The 15,236-nt window shown below is 34.0% G+C and overlaps 1 protein-coding gene and 2 pseudogenes across 1 annotated transcript; all 3 read right to left on the reverse strand.

Annotated features, from left to right (window-relative positions):
- Positions 1–2,189: 2,189 nt before the first annotated feature.
- On the reverse strand, positions 2,190–3,176 carry LOC143555277 (carboxylesterase 1 pseudogene; annotated as a pseudogene).
- Positions 3,177–4,812: 1,636 nt separating this feature from the next.
- LOC143555270 (tropinone reductase homolog At5g06060-like) lies at positions 4,813–8,142 on the reverse strand (annotated as a pseudogene).
- A 1,761-nt stretch (positions 8,143–9,903) lies between these two features.
- Positions 9,904–12,357, reverse strand: LOC143555278 (uncharacterized). The gene is made up of 5 exons (XM_077044862.1): positions 11,607–12,357; positions 10,973–11,025; positions 10,736–10,869; positions 10,482–10,627; positions 9,904–10,388 (listed from the first exon to the last, which is right to left on the reverse strand). The coding sequence occupies exons 1-5, from the start codon at positions 12,355–12,357 to the stop codon at positions 10,099–10,101; spliced, it is 1,374 nt and encodes a 457-aa protein (XP_076900977.1). The 3' UTR covers positions 9,904–10,098.
- Positions 12,358–15,236: the final 2,879 nt, after the last annotated feature.

Genomic DNA, 15,236 nt, shown 5'->3' on the forward strand with positions numbered 1-15,236 from the left:
GATGGTAAGCCATTAGATGATCTGATGGCTCATATGAAATTTCTATAATGTAATGATGTAAATTAATGTTTTAAATAAAGTTAAACTCTTTTGTAATACTATTAGGTATTTAATTCCCAGGCCTTTGGAATATAATAATATTTTAATTAAAGACTTCCGCTTTAAAACCTTAAACTCTCATATATTTACAAAACATGTACCAACTATTGGTCACACGCCTAGACCTTGGATCCGGTGTGACAACGACCACTCGATCTACTTGAACTTCAAAGAATTTAACTATATACTTCCTCGATAACCTTGTCCCACTTCAAAACCAAAAATATAAACTCGACCACTGATTTTGTGTTCCTCGGCCAACGAAACAAACAGAACAAAAAATTGTTATGTCTTCCTTGGTTTCACGCGGCTATATTTCTTGATGGGACAACTAGGTAAAAAGAAAACAAAATAAACTTTCAGCACAAATCCAAACAGTAACACCGACAGATTTCTTCTAGTTCAAACGGTACCCGAAGATTTCAAAAGAAAACTTCTCGGCATAACCAGCCTACAAAACCATAACTTTAATCGCCCCTTGATGTTTGAATAATCCACATCTAATAATCTCCGGGCAACCGTATATTCAACGAGCCAAAGCTCTTATACCACTTGTTAGGAACAAGTGACGCAGCAGAACCAACACATATATGCACAAACAATAAAACACACAGAAACTATAAAATATAAACTGCACAAGAATTTAACGTGGTTCGGTCCCCTTGCGGGAGGGGGGGGGACCTACATCCACAGGCTGCAACTAGGTTTTTTCTTATTAGCTCAGAACCAAGATTAATATTACAAGACTTGGATATATATATCATGACAAAATTAGGCAATACAATTTAGAAACCAAATGGATCTCTAAATAAAACCGGACCTAAGGCCTTCACACTCAACATAGAATTGCCTACGTATTCCGTACGGGGTGACCCATTGGCAAAATGGCACTGCTGGCTCACCCAACTCAGCTGTACGAAGCCCTTAAGTGCCTTCAAGTTATCTTCAGTTATGGGGAAAACCTACCTATCCGAAGACCCACTAGTGGTAAAACACGTACGCCCTCAGGATCGAACTGAAGTACACAAAGATCTTAGTCTTTCTTCATTTAGCCCCCCCCCCCCTCTTCACACACACAAAATGTTGTCTGTTGAGATTGAATCTAGATCTCCATTACAAAACTCATGTTTCCTACCACTATGGTACATAGAAATAACATGCATCACATTCTCTTTTAATATTTCTGTTGGGAATGAATTATTGTAGTAACTAAACATTAAAACTTAATAAAAAAATTAGTTGAGATTAAAAAAAGAAAAAAATACCCACACAGTTTAAAGTGGTCAAATTTTGCAAAAAGCCACATATATATTGTCTTTGAAATGTATCTAATTGTGGCTTTGATACCACTTTTAAAATTAGAAACAACGATATTCAAAGCAAAACACAACTTACGAAAAAGGTGAAGGTACCGGTACGAGAGAGACAAATTTTCTCAAAATGCTTAAGAGCTTTTGTGAATTGAATTGCTAATTAAAATAAAGATTACAAACAAATAATTAGCAAGAGAATGAACGTGAGCAACCTCAGTTAATTAATAAAGCACAAAACAATTATTCCATGTTCTGAAATAAAACTCGACAAACTTGAAAGTAGGAAGTGCCAAACTTTAACAGGGGAGATGCACCCAAAGGTGAAAGAAGATATATAAGCCGTGAGTCTAGTCATTTATTTCATTAGTTCTTTTAGTATTTCTCTATTGCGAGTTTGTAGGTTATCATTAGTTTCTTTTGAGTAATTTTTTGAATGTCCTTATTTGAGTTTATTCCATATTCAAAAGTACGTGTCGATGAGTTCATCACGAATACATAATTTATGTTATCTAGTTTCATTTTTATGGTCATGAATTGTTTCTCCTACAAGTATATATCGATCATCAAATCATATAAATAACGAATTGTCACATTACTGCATACATATCTTTTTATTGTAAACTTGATATATACTTATAATAAATTTGTAGAAAAACAATCCTTCAAGGATTATCTCCATCAAGAACCATGTGTTGATCCACAAACTAAACACTAGGATACGTAAAATATCTAAACAAAATTGGCAACTAACGTGTCGGTTTATTTATTTGATATTGCGATTCATTTGGTACCATTAACCAAATACATGAAACGCGATATCTCCTCGTACAACTCTTTGGCCTTAGCTTTGTCAAAATATTCAGCCCCGTGCTCACCAGCACCGAAGAAACTCGTGCACTCTACACCTTTCAACTCTAAAGTCTTTGCAATCTCAACCTGACGATCTATCATCAAATCTCCATAACGAATGGCCATCATCACCCGCCAACCAGCATCTTTAATCCGTCCCATATAGTCCAGACAACCCATCATCAGGTTACAATACTCATGGTCACGAGTGGCACCAACGGGAAGAGCCAAATCCCACATATCATCACTTTTAGATTGATTAAAGTTACTCCCAACGTTAGCCAGTTGGACCTCCGATTCCGTCCGAGCCACCCCTCCAACGAATAGATTGTGCAAGATCAAACCTTTAATACTCAATGGCTCAAGATCAGTAAGGTGTTGGGATACACGCAGTGCTGCATGGTAGACTAGGTTTGCACCAGCACTAGTCCCCATCAGGTAACAATTTGAGAAGTCAGCAAAGTTAGTCAACCATGGATCTTTGGTTGACTTGACCCAATGCAAAGCCTCCACCCCGTCGTCATAGGCGGCTGGGAGGCGGTGTTCTGGTGCGTTTCGGTAGTTGACGCTCACCACCACGACCCGGAGGCATGCAGCTAGTTGATCACAGAACTCGTGTGTTATGGTTGAAGCTGCAGTCGTGATGACAAAGCCGCCTCCGTGGTAGTAAACTATGAGAGGGAGCTTTTCAACGGGTGTTCGGGTGGCAGTTATGATTTCTTTAGGGAGATAAATTCGAACGCCGGTTTTGTTGATATCGTTGATGGGTAAATCTTTGCTTAGAACGGGGGTGTCAGAATCTGGATCCGGTGTGGGAGGGGAGCATGGGACGGATATGAGGCGAATGTATGAACCATCGGCATTAACAACAACGAAAGATGAGTTTTCTCCTGAGTCTGGTGTTTGATTGGGCATTGTGGAAAATGGATGATGATGATGAATAGAAAAGTCTTATTATATGTAGTACTTGGTTTCTGTTTTGATGGCTAGGGATTCTGACTAGTTTGAAAAGAAAAGTCTTATTATATGTTTTGTGATTATTCAAACAAGACCTTGACCAATTAAGGTAGACCAAAGAACTTGGGACCAATTAACAACGGTTCAAACAAGTTACATGTAGAGATAAACCATGTGAGTATGAACTCGATCTAACCACCGGGAAATAAGTTACAAGGTTTGTTAGGAAAGAGAATTTTTTTCTTATCCTGTTTTTTTTTAGTGATCTAGAAATTTGAAGGTGTTTTATCATTTGAAATGGCATATCCCATCGGTCTTCTGTTCTGTGGCATCTCACTAAGTTAACCACCAGATGTCACAAATAGCAATTTTCAAATTGAAGTTTAGGTACCGTCACTATACTAAACCTTGAATCTGGACTTATTATGTTGTTAACCGCTAGTGAGTTTAACAAAGTAATCAGATTGAAAGAAATATGTTATTACATAACAATACAAAAATGTTTCAGGAAGTCTACTGGACGCGGTTCAACTATCGGACACTTTCGGAATGGCTGGAGTAAGAAGTCCCCAAGTGACCGTATTATGGGGGACCGTAATAGTTAACTTCTTTGTCAACAAGTTTTTATATCAACTTACTATATATCTTTTCTCTTACACAATCTTAAACAATGTTCCAAAATTTCATTGGGTTATGGTTAATGCTAGGGATGTGTAGAAAATTGAATTAATTGACACTGGTCCCAATTGAGATACCACATTTTATAATTTTCTTTTTCTTATTGGACCTCCATTTAATTAAAAAGAAACTTAATTCCGTTAAGTTTTATTCGAATTTCAAACTGATTTTTAAGTCTTTTGATCGAAAGAAGGATACGAGCCGATTAATTAAAACTTACCTTGTAACGGAGCTCCAAACCACGATCGGCTTGTTTGGTTGGAAGTTTAAACGTTCGTATCCATACAACCCTTTTCATGATCATGAATATAGAAATAAAATAATTTAAGTTATTTTCCCTTTTTAAAATGCATTTTTTTCTTTGTGTCCAATCATTTGTTCCATTTGTTTTTCTATGTTACAAATTTAATAGTTTGATTGTTTCTCAATAACTTGGGGTCGATAATTTAATGACGATAATAATTAATATGCACTCTTGTTTATTTTTTATTCTTAGAAAGTTTTGATATAAATTTTAGCAAAATCATAGTTGCTTTCAAAAGCGTGTTGTGTGAACACTTCAAATGACAAGTAATGTTTTTTAGAATGATGAGTATCTACTATTTAAGCTATCGTACTCTTCAAACTTGGAAAGCCCTAATGTGCACTCTGGCCAAACTATGTTGTCTTAACCGGACGAGCTGGCTTTAGAGTTTGGCTTGGACATTCCCTCGGAAAACCATACTGACGACTGCCACTTCACAATCACAATCGTTGTGCCACCACAATAACATAACTCTATGGCATAACAAGTAATTAATATCAACTGTTTAAAAGCAAATAATATTATCCATCAAATAATATCGCTCATTGTCACTTACAATAACACATGTACAGTATCACTTGGTAAAACACACGTCTAAATTGGAATTTGGGTTCACGGGAAGCCGTTAACAGTGAATCCTGCATCCACAACAATTGTTAGTCCAGTGATATAAGAAGCTGCAGGCATGCAGAGGAATGCCACCATTGATGAAACTTCATTTGCTTCTCCTGGGCGTTCCAATGGAGTTCTAGATACCACCATATCCAAGATTTCTTTATCCCTTAGCATCTACATGTACGAAATATATATCTCGGATATATATATATATATATATATAGGGAGAGGATCAAGAGAAAACTCACCCTTAGAGATAAAACTTAAAAACTACTAAAAACTTCTAAAGAATTATTTTTAATTAAAAATAAAAAAATATTTTTAAAATTTTGTTTTAGCCATTATTCTTATATTTTCTTATATTTTACTCGAAAAATATAAAAAAAAATAAAAAAAATAAAAAAAACCGATGTAATGCACATACGTATTACTGTGCGACACCGTTGTATTACACATGTGTATTACTATGTATTTTTGAGTTTAATAGTGTTTTATTGCATATATTCAATATTTGTGTATTGTATATGTGTAGTAGTGTTGTATTATATGGAAAAAAATAATAATAAAATAAAAGTCGATGTGGTGCACATGTGCGTTAATATTGTATTACACATACGTACTAATGTGTATTCGATGTGTGTATTAGTCTTATATTGCATATATACAATGGTGTGTATCAAATATGTGCAATAGTGTTGTATTCTATGCAATACAAACACTGTTGCATATATGCAATGCACACTATTACACATGCGCACTATACCGACGAGGTTACCGACAAGTGTTTTTTTTTTTTTTTTTGGAACCAATAACAACATATAAGAATAATGGAAAAAAAAGAAACTTCAAAAAAAATTTAAAAGAAAGTTAAAAATAGTTTTTTAGAGGTTTTTAGGAGTTTTTAAGTTTTCTCTTTAAAATGAGTTTTCACTAGAACCCACCCCTATATATATATATATATATATATATATAGAGAGAGAGAGAGAGAGTTTATCATTTAGAAAAACGAGTTTGATGATTCGGTTTACAGTTTTAGAATTTATAGTTATGGATACATTTAATATTCATGAACTATTTTCATCATTTTTAAAACGACACAGAAACTAATGGTGTTGCAAAAAATAAATAATAATATCAGAACCAATCGAACTGTGAACACCCAAAACGTCAACAATATGGTGTGAAGGTCAAGGTATATTACACTTTCTACAAGTGGGGTTTTGATGAACCATGGTGCCACGCTATTAACTCGGATATTGTCTTTGGCCCATTCACATGCTAAATTCTTTGCAAGCTGGTTAATAGCACCTGCGTACAAAAAATATATATTAATCTTCATGTTGAAACATTGTAATCTTGCATACCCCGAAATGGGTAGAGAAAAAGAATACCTTTAGTGGCACCATAGACGGATCCAGAAAAAAACGTGAACAAGACCAGCTACAGAGGACATGAAGACAATGCTACCGACACCCGAAGCCTTTAAAAGAGGATGTGCAAGTTGACACAAATGGTAGCAAGACTCCAAATTGATGGCCATAATCGTCGAGTACTCTTCAACGGTATATTTTGTAGTAGGTTTCATTAGAATTGTCCCGACATTATTTATCTAAATGAAAAAATTAAAGTAATGTGAAAAACACATAGAGATTAATTTCCTAAAAATGCACACATAATTTCTTTTAACCTACTTTTCTAGTATAAATAATCATTTACCTCTTGCGCACGGCCAACACATTTTAAATTCTCAAAACATATTTAGAAACCGGCTAAACATTTAAATAAAGAGTAAATATCATGAAAAACCAACATACTTTATGGATTTTCTTACAAAAAATCCCCCAACAATTTTATGCGTTAAAGTCACTCTACATGATAAATTTTAACGAAAAAGTGTCACACTCGTAAAATTATCATAGTAAATTTATGTTATAATTTATCTTACATGTGTGTCACATAAGAAAAAAAATGTTTTTATTTATGCCCCTTTTTTGTTTAAATTTATTATGTTGAGGGACTTTAACATGCAAAAAATTATTGAGTGGCTTTTCTAAGAAAAAACAGAAAGTATTTTGATTTTTTATTGTATTTTCCCTAAATAAACACATCAAAAGTTACAATTATTTTAAGGAATATTGGTTTTAAATAATCCCAATTATGGTCTATTGGTAAATATCAGTCCCAACTTTACACTTGCCTGCTGACCGTCCTAACTATTGATGTATTTGTTTTTAACGGGCTGCGACTAACGGATAAACACATCAGAAGAAGGTCCACATCAGCAAATCACTAACGGAGTTAACATCCGTTAGTCGCGGCCCGTTAAAAACAAATACATCAATAGTTTGGACGATCAGCAGACAAGTGTAAAATTGGGACTGATATTTACCAATAGGCCATAGTTGGGATTATTTAAAACCAATATTCCTTATTTTAAAAAATAAACAAACCAAGTTCATACTACCCTTAAAAGAAATATAAAAGAAAATGCAAACAATGGAGACAGCCTATATAGCTTAGTTAGGTGTTTATATATGTTGAAAGCAAGTGATTATGGCTAATCCAGGAACGTTTAGGTCTAACTTGAGTACGTGACACAAGAACTAGCAAAAATATTAAAGAAATGTCTTGTATATCAAAAACTTAAGGGTCAATAATCTGTATTTAAAACTTGAAAGCCACGCCTCATGCAAAAGTAGGCCAAAATTGGTTAGAGGGGGATATATAAAAACAACAAGGGACAAAAAGATAACGAATGTGTTTGTGCATATTTGTGACGAAAGCTTCCATTATTTCTTTTGTATATTTGTCTTTATCATCGATCGAGTATGTATATTTATTTGTTGTTCAGTTTATTGTTTAGTTCGTGAATCTGCTTATGGTTTACTCACAAGAGTTGTTCAGGTTGATTTCCGCTCACTCATTCACCTTAGATCCGAAAACACTTGTTAGACATGTGTTTACAAGGACCTGAAGGACGTACATATATAATGTTTATATGATAATATTAATATAACTTACCAAAATGTTAAGCTTTCCTTTGAAATTAGAGGAGACTTTTTCGAGGAGTTGTTGGCGTTGAGGACGAGAAGATATATCGCAAACGGATCCAGTGACGTTGAAGCCTTTGGCGAGCCACTCCTGTAAACGGTGGTTAAGCTCGACCTCGTTGCGAGAGCATGTGTGTACCATGGCCCCAAACTCCGCTAGTTCTTCCACGACAGCATAGCCGATTCCACGTGTGCTGCCAGTGACAAGAGCAGTCATTCCAGTTAGAGACCATCGGGGACTTCTAGTTTCAGCACCAGTATCCGCAACTGTCGTCATGTTATTCGATTTTGTCTAAAATGAACATTTGTTGTGGTTTATATGATACAAACACTTGGTTAAATGATTGTTTTGATGATATTTCCTTAAACCTATGAGATTAATACTTGTTTTATAATCATGACTAATCAACCAAAACTCATAAAAACGCATTTAATTAATAACACTAAAAGGTATTAATATATAACTGCAATCACTTTTATCCCGATTTGCAACGATTCTAGGACAATATTACTTCTTCACGTTTTCATTTTTCTATAAAATATGTAATATTAATTGGTGCAAGTGCTATGGAAAAAATATTAAATAAATACGGGTTTGAGCTGCTCAAAATGTTCAACTTTATGAGTCATTCCGCACAACTATTGGTCAATACCATTAGGGTCGTCTTGCCCCGGATCTATTGTTGTTGGTCTCTCCACCTCCTTGTCTTCAAAAAAGACCCGTCCTCAAGTTTTTAGCAAGTCGAAAAGATCATTGATAACTTGAGAGTAAAAAAAATCGGCTCTGTATTTTTTTCTTAGGACTTGCGTTTATGTTTAATACTGGATTTGAAACCTTGAAAAAATTTGTCCATTAAAAAATATATATCGAACAAAAGGCAATATCTATAGGATTGAGTGGTTTAAATTTTTTTTTTTTAATGTAATGTCCTTTTTCTTTCTTTTTTCTTTTAATGTTTTTAGCTTCTTTTTAGCACTGTTTTTAAAAAAATGGCGCCTTTAAAAAAAATATATATTTTTACTAAAAAAACTCGTCTTATAAAAATAATAAAATTTTGCTTTTGTTTTAAAAGCTCTATTTGTTTGTTATTGTTTTAAAAGTTCTATATGAAAAAGAAAAAAATGAGCCGCTCAAAATGTTTAACTTCATGAGTTCTCCCACTCAGCTATTGGTCAGTACCACTAGGGTCCTCTTGTCCCGGATCTATTGTTGTCGGGTCTCTCCACCTTCTTATCTTCGAAGAAAACTCGTTCTCGAGTCTTTAGCAAGTCGAAAAGATCATTGACAACCCGAGAATTAAAAATCATATTCTTTTTCTAGGACTTGCGTTTAATATTGGATTTGAAACCTTGAAAAAAACTTGTCCATCATCTCCTTATTTTGAATTGCTAAATAATTAGGAGATTCCATGTTTATCAAAAAGAAAATTCAAGTATAGCATGCTTGTTAGCCGTATCTTTTGATCTTCTTCATGTAGACCCGTCGAAAGCTCACGTCCATCCCGTTAAGAACCTTTTGCACAAACGCGCATTCCTTCTCATCGGGTTCAATCCAGTCTCCATCGAATCCGGGTTCGTCTTCCAACAAACACTCTTGATAAAGCAATGCTAATATGCTATTACAAATTCGACCACCTCCGCCATTGGCACAAAACTGTTTCCAATACCATTAACATTACCAATCATAGCTTTATGATGAACATCTATTTTCTTCCTTTTGATTTCCTAAAGTTTCAGAGCATGATTATTAGCATCATTTGCTACTAGCCCGAAGCTTCGTTTGCTCTCGAGTCGACTTCTATAACTGTCGCCACTTCTGCCATACTCGATTGAGAACATCAAGAATAAGAGAGGAGTATATAAAAAACATTTGGTCTACAAAAAGTTTATTGTTTATGTAGAAAAAAGTTGCATTAAAATGTTAAAAACAGACATGACCAGAGAAGAAAAAAGCCAGAGGAATAATCCTAACCTATGAATAAGCAAACGCCTTGAAACTTACACATTTGTTGTAAGTTTAAACAAGACCAAATTTTATCATTTGCACATGAATTAAGTTCAAATCATCATATAACCATAAATCCACTTGTTTATTTAATACGCACTTCCCCGTTCAACGGGTCTACTTTGGTGTAGCATCACAAAATCAAACATTAGAAGTTAGACCTAAAGTTAAACCTTTGCAGCAACAAACCATTCAGATGTTAGAACATTGTACACCCACCGAGTGAACTTAATGAACCATATCTACCATCTCTTGATCAGCAACCGAGTTACCATCATCTCCCAGATTCTCGTGACACCCCTTTACAACTTTCATATGCTTTTGTACCTCCCAAAACCCTGTGCTCTCACGTTTTCTTCTCCCATTGATAGTTTGACCTTCTTTGACTTTGACATCTTCAACCATAGTTTGACCATCTTTGACCTCATCATCTTTGCACTTCAAAGCTTTTTCATGTAATTCGGAGATGTTGTGATCACATACTTTAAGCCCCTGTTGTTCCAGTAACAAAAGCCACCCTACATTTAAATTATTTTTTTTTAATAATCAATGTATTAGCAAGAGTGTGTGAGAATATACAAGTTTTTAACAAAAATTGAAAAGTAAATTACCAATAATGTCCTCTGGGGAGGAAATATCAGGTACGGTTGGTTTCATAACTGTCACGCCAGTGACCCATGAAATTATCAGATGTGGCAGCTGAGATGTTGAAAAGGCGTTGAGATAATAACCGACTCCAGCAGGGTCACCATTTTCCCTACAACCCAAAAAACTCAGAAGTCATAATACAAGATACATAATTCAAGCAGAAGGGCGGTATAGACATTAGTTATCCAAACAGAAGGGTAGTTTAGACATTAATTACCTTGCAAACTGCAATGCTGAGTTTGTGACAAACAACCATAAAATCACAATCTCTTTATCACAACCAAGAAGCGGGCCAAAGTCCAATACAACTTCATAAAGCACTCGCCTCAGGATGAGTTCATCTGGTTTCGCCTGTATATATATAATTGTATACAAGGTACATATATTATATGTCTCTCTTATTGTATACATTGTAGTCGCATAATAATAAGTCGGTTGGTATAGGAAAGCTCACCAAAAGCTCTCCAACAGGCAAACTTGGTTCCAACAGCAGTTTGAAAAGCATAACTGTGATTAATATTATAAAAAGCTAAAATAATCATCTTTCTGACCAAGTAACTAGCAACTAATAATGGCATATCTAAAACTAGTAACAATGAACAAGTTTGGAATGTATATCTTGCAGATCTAATACAATGAGGAAACTGTCTATGAAGACCTGAATGCATTAATTAAACACAAATTAGGTACTAAGAATCATTAAGAAAATCTTCTATTACACCATGTAATAAGGTACCGAATAGGCTTGTAAACGAACCGAACGAACACGAACGAGCTGAACATAGATGAATGACATAATCGAGCTAAAACCAGTTAAAAGCAATGTGTTATCCTAAAATATATTAAAACAAGATTAAGTTGTAAACAAATGAACATAAATGATTTTATATGAAAGAAAAGTAAACAAACGTTCATGAACATAAATGAACGAACAAGACATGTGTTCATGTTTGTTCGTTTAGCTAAATGAACAAAAGTTTTGCTATATATTAAATAAACGAACTTCCTACTGAACGGTTCACTAACTGATCACTAAATGTTAAGTTCGTTTATAGGCCTAGTATCAATGGTTGCAAGTTCATTCTGACCTAAAAAGGACGAACTCTTCTTAAACCCCTGAATAATCTGACCAGCACAGCTCTTAACATCCTTACACAAATCCATCCGCGACGCCCCCGACTCAAACATCAAACACAACCTAAACAAAAACGTCTCGACCATAACAACCGCAGCAAGGTAGCTCATCCCACAGTCCCCCCCATTTACCCCCCTCCGAATCTCATCACTCGAAAGCGGAAAAAACAACTTAAATCCATCCACACGCCCTTCACTCCTTTTAACCTCATCAGCAATCCAAATCGGCACCAGCCCAACCCAACTCACCGCCGATTCACAAACCCTAACCTCCTGTTCCACCAAACCATCATTACAACACATAATAACGTAACCGATTATCTCATCCACTAAGCCAATAACCTCCGTGTTTAATCCGTTAACCTCACATTTTAGTTTAACTAAACGGTACAGAACCGGCGCAACGAGCGACACCGGCTTGGAATGACCGCTACCGTTGGGATCACGAAAGGAGACTAGCGAGTGAAACAAGTCCTTAACGGGTAGCAGAATCTGTTGAGAGTGAGTTAGGGTTGGGAATGTGATGGCGGAATAGAACCAGATGAACTCGAGGGGTGGGTCGGTCATGGACTGGATCAGTCGGAAGAAGATAGAGCCGAGTTCGGAGAAATCGGTTCGGCCTTTGTGGAACTCGGCTAGGTAGTGGTAAATGGACTCGTTTAACATCGGCTCTAAGGTGTCAAGTGGTGGTGAAGTTAGCTTCATGCTCTGAATTAGAATTAGAGTGATTGTTGAGCAATTTGGAATTGTAAAACCCTGGGAAGTTTAGGGCTTTTCTCTAACGGACAGATTTTGAATCTTTCTTTCTTTCTTTCTTTCTTTCTTTTTCAAATGCTATAATCTATATATATTCTTTTATTGGATTAGATTTTCATTCAAGTATTTCAATTATACATATGTATGTTATACATTTGAGTGAATCGTAAATGTTTGTATTTATAAGAAGTTAAGAACATATTATTTTACATAAACTATAAGTTACCACAGGTTGGTTAGATCATGTGTTACACACAGACGAAAAATATATAAAACTTCATATATATATATATGCGTGTGTGTGTGTATGCGTGTGTGTGTTACATATATTTTAATAAATTGTAAACGTCAGATAATCTACATTATTATAATTATTATTAATATTATTATAAGGTATCACATTGTTGTTTTAATTAAAACAATCCAGCATACAAAAACAAAGAGAGAAAAATATAACAATTTAATACATAATTCTAAATTATGTCATATATTTCTAACTTATACCATGAAACAAAAAAATCATATTAATTAAAACTTAATCATCTGCTGAAGTCATATTTTTAAACTATGAAGCGTAAACATGTAGATGTTGTAACATAAGTTGTGTGCTATAAAAACTGCTTTTATTAAAATTATAAATCATTTAAATACACAGCATAAAGAATGCTAAAATATTAATATAACAATGAGATATAATTATAATTTTTATTAAACCGTGCATTTAATAAAGTAACAATATAATCCAAACCTCGTGATTTAAACCACCATTTCAATCCAAACATCCATACATCTAGTCCAAATATTTATACATAATTTCCCAAAATCCAAAAAATAAAATAACAAAGTCTTAAAATTTAAAAAAAGAACAATGAAAGCAATTTATTGTCTTTATTACTCAATAAATGATGATTATAACCATTTATTTTGAAATCTTCTTCAACTTAAGAGTTAATGTTAAAATTAATATTCAAATTAACAAGTGGAAATTATATAAATGAAAAATTAATGAGTTGGAAACTATGTGGACATGCTAGTTGAATACCATGTGGAAACCTTGTATTGTTTTAATAGTATAGTAAAATTAATTTAACGATAATTACACTGTTTGAAATTAAAGCTACAATTATGGCATTGTTTTTGTTCAAACAAAAGAATATTCAAAGACAAGTAGAGTAAAACTAAGCCTTTAAACATCTTTAAACTTAAACATCAAATCAAAAAGACATTAATAAAAACCTTCATCGATTGGTACATAATCTTCAAGTAATGAACTCATATGTTATAAGGCCTAAAAATTATACAACATCCAAAAAATCTAATTTCTTTCACAAGCAATGAAATAGAAACACATATATAGCATGATAAGTTAACATACAAAGACAAGTTAACATACAAAGACATTATGAAAAGATAATCTGGACTTGTCTTTTGGGTTCTTCATTTTTAAAGGCTTTGGTCAACTTTCAACCCTTTGACCCATTCAACTCATTTAGCTAATTGTTTGAGCTAGACCGTTTGAGAGAAAACAATTTACCTACTTTTAATATGTACCACACTTGCTTTATAAACACCATAATATACGCAGGTATAAGGTGCATTTTTTTATTAAAAAAAATAAATTTTTAATCATTTATTCTCATTCAGGATTACATTTTATCACTAAACATCTTGTGAAGTTTCATAATTTTAGGCATGAGGGTGTATAATAACCATTCGTTTATAAAAACGGTATGTTGTATAGTAATAATTTGATACTAAGTGGATGGCCTTAAATGATAATAAAATAGCATTAGAGGCTAACTTGTTAAATACAAAAACTATAAGTAACACAATAAAGTTTACCGGGCTTTCCACATTGTCTTCCGCAAAACACATATCAACTGCATTGACCTATATACCTGTGTCACAACACAAATTGTGACATGGTTGTAAATAGTGTTGATCGTCTTTGTCTTCGCTGGTGGAGATCGCCTTGAGAGTAGGAGATGAAGATTGTGGGTTTGAAAGAAAAGAACGTATCTTGAATGACATTTAGGTTTTGTTAATTGGATTGGGTCATGGAAAACAATGGTTCATCCAGAAGTAAATATATTTTAGTTTTGAATTATTTTAATACCAAGAAATTATAAAATGGCTTAGTATTTTAGAAAATTATGGTAATGGACAGTAGTAAAAGGAACAGTGTCCAAAATAGATCTTGCTTTAATAGATAGGTAGATGGTTTGATGGTGACAGTGGATGGTGTTGTGAGTGGCATTAAAGGTCTTAGCCATCTTTGGGTTAAAAATATATTCGAAAGACCTCTTTTGTCATGGAAGGATTGGTGTAAGTTTAAAGTGTAATTGTTGGGGATGGTGTGTTGACTAGTGTATTGCTAGTCTGAATGTTTTGTACTTGTCGTTTTAACTTTAATAAATTTGCTTTTTGTTGTTAGTTCAAATTAAAAAAATTAATATGGGTTGGTTGGTTTAACTAGTTCGTTCAAAATTGATAGACAAGGTTTAGTTTCTAACAAAATCAAGTTTCAACGGACGGTGCTCGGCTCCATAACAAGCAGTTGTGTTGTAAGGATTATTTAATTCTATATAAACCCTGATATAGTTCATCTAAGTTATCTAACGGTCAAATGAAACATCATCCTTTTCTAGTCATATGGTTTTGAACTCATGAACGAACCAAAAGTTTTACAAAAGGTTTAACCTATAAATCTAAACATTGTAAAGGTTTAGATTATAAAAGTAGATCCCATGATGATCCAAACGATTCAGAAAAACATGTGGTTTGGTCAAATAACAACACTTACTAGGAGGAGTAGTCAAACAAGATTT

Source organism: Bidens hawaiensis, unplaced genomic scaffold (genome assembly GCF_021521415.1).
Source record: "Bidens hawaiensis isolate Kalapana, Puna unplaced genomic scaffold, B.hawaiensis_p1.1 tig00018033_1, whole genome shotgun sequence".
NCBI lineage: Eukaryota > Viridiplantae > Streptophyta > Magnoliopsida > Asterales > Asteraceae > Bidens > Bidens hawaiensis.

Bases quoted from the DNA above. Each gene is read 5' to 3' on its own strand.
- LOC143555278 (XM_077044862.1), bottom strand. From the start codon at position 12,357: ATGAAGCTAACTTCACCACCACTTGACACCTTAGAGCCGATGTTAAAC. The intron at 10,870-10,972 runs GTGAGCTTTCCT...ATATATATACAG, and splicing joins TGCCTGTTGGAGAGCTTTTG to GCGAAACCAGATGAACTCAT. The intron at 10,628-10,735 runs GTAATTAATGTC...TTTGGGTTGTAG, and splicing joins TCAGCATTGCAGTTTGCAAG to GGAAAATGGTGACCCTGCTG.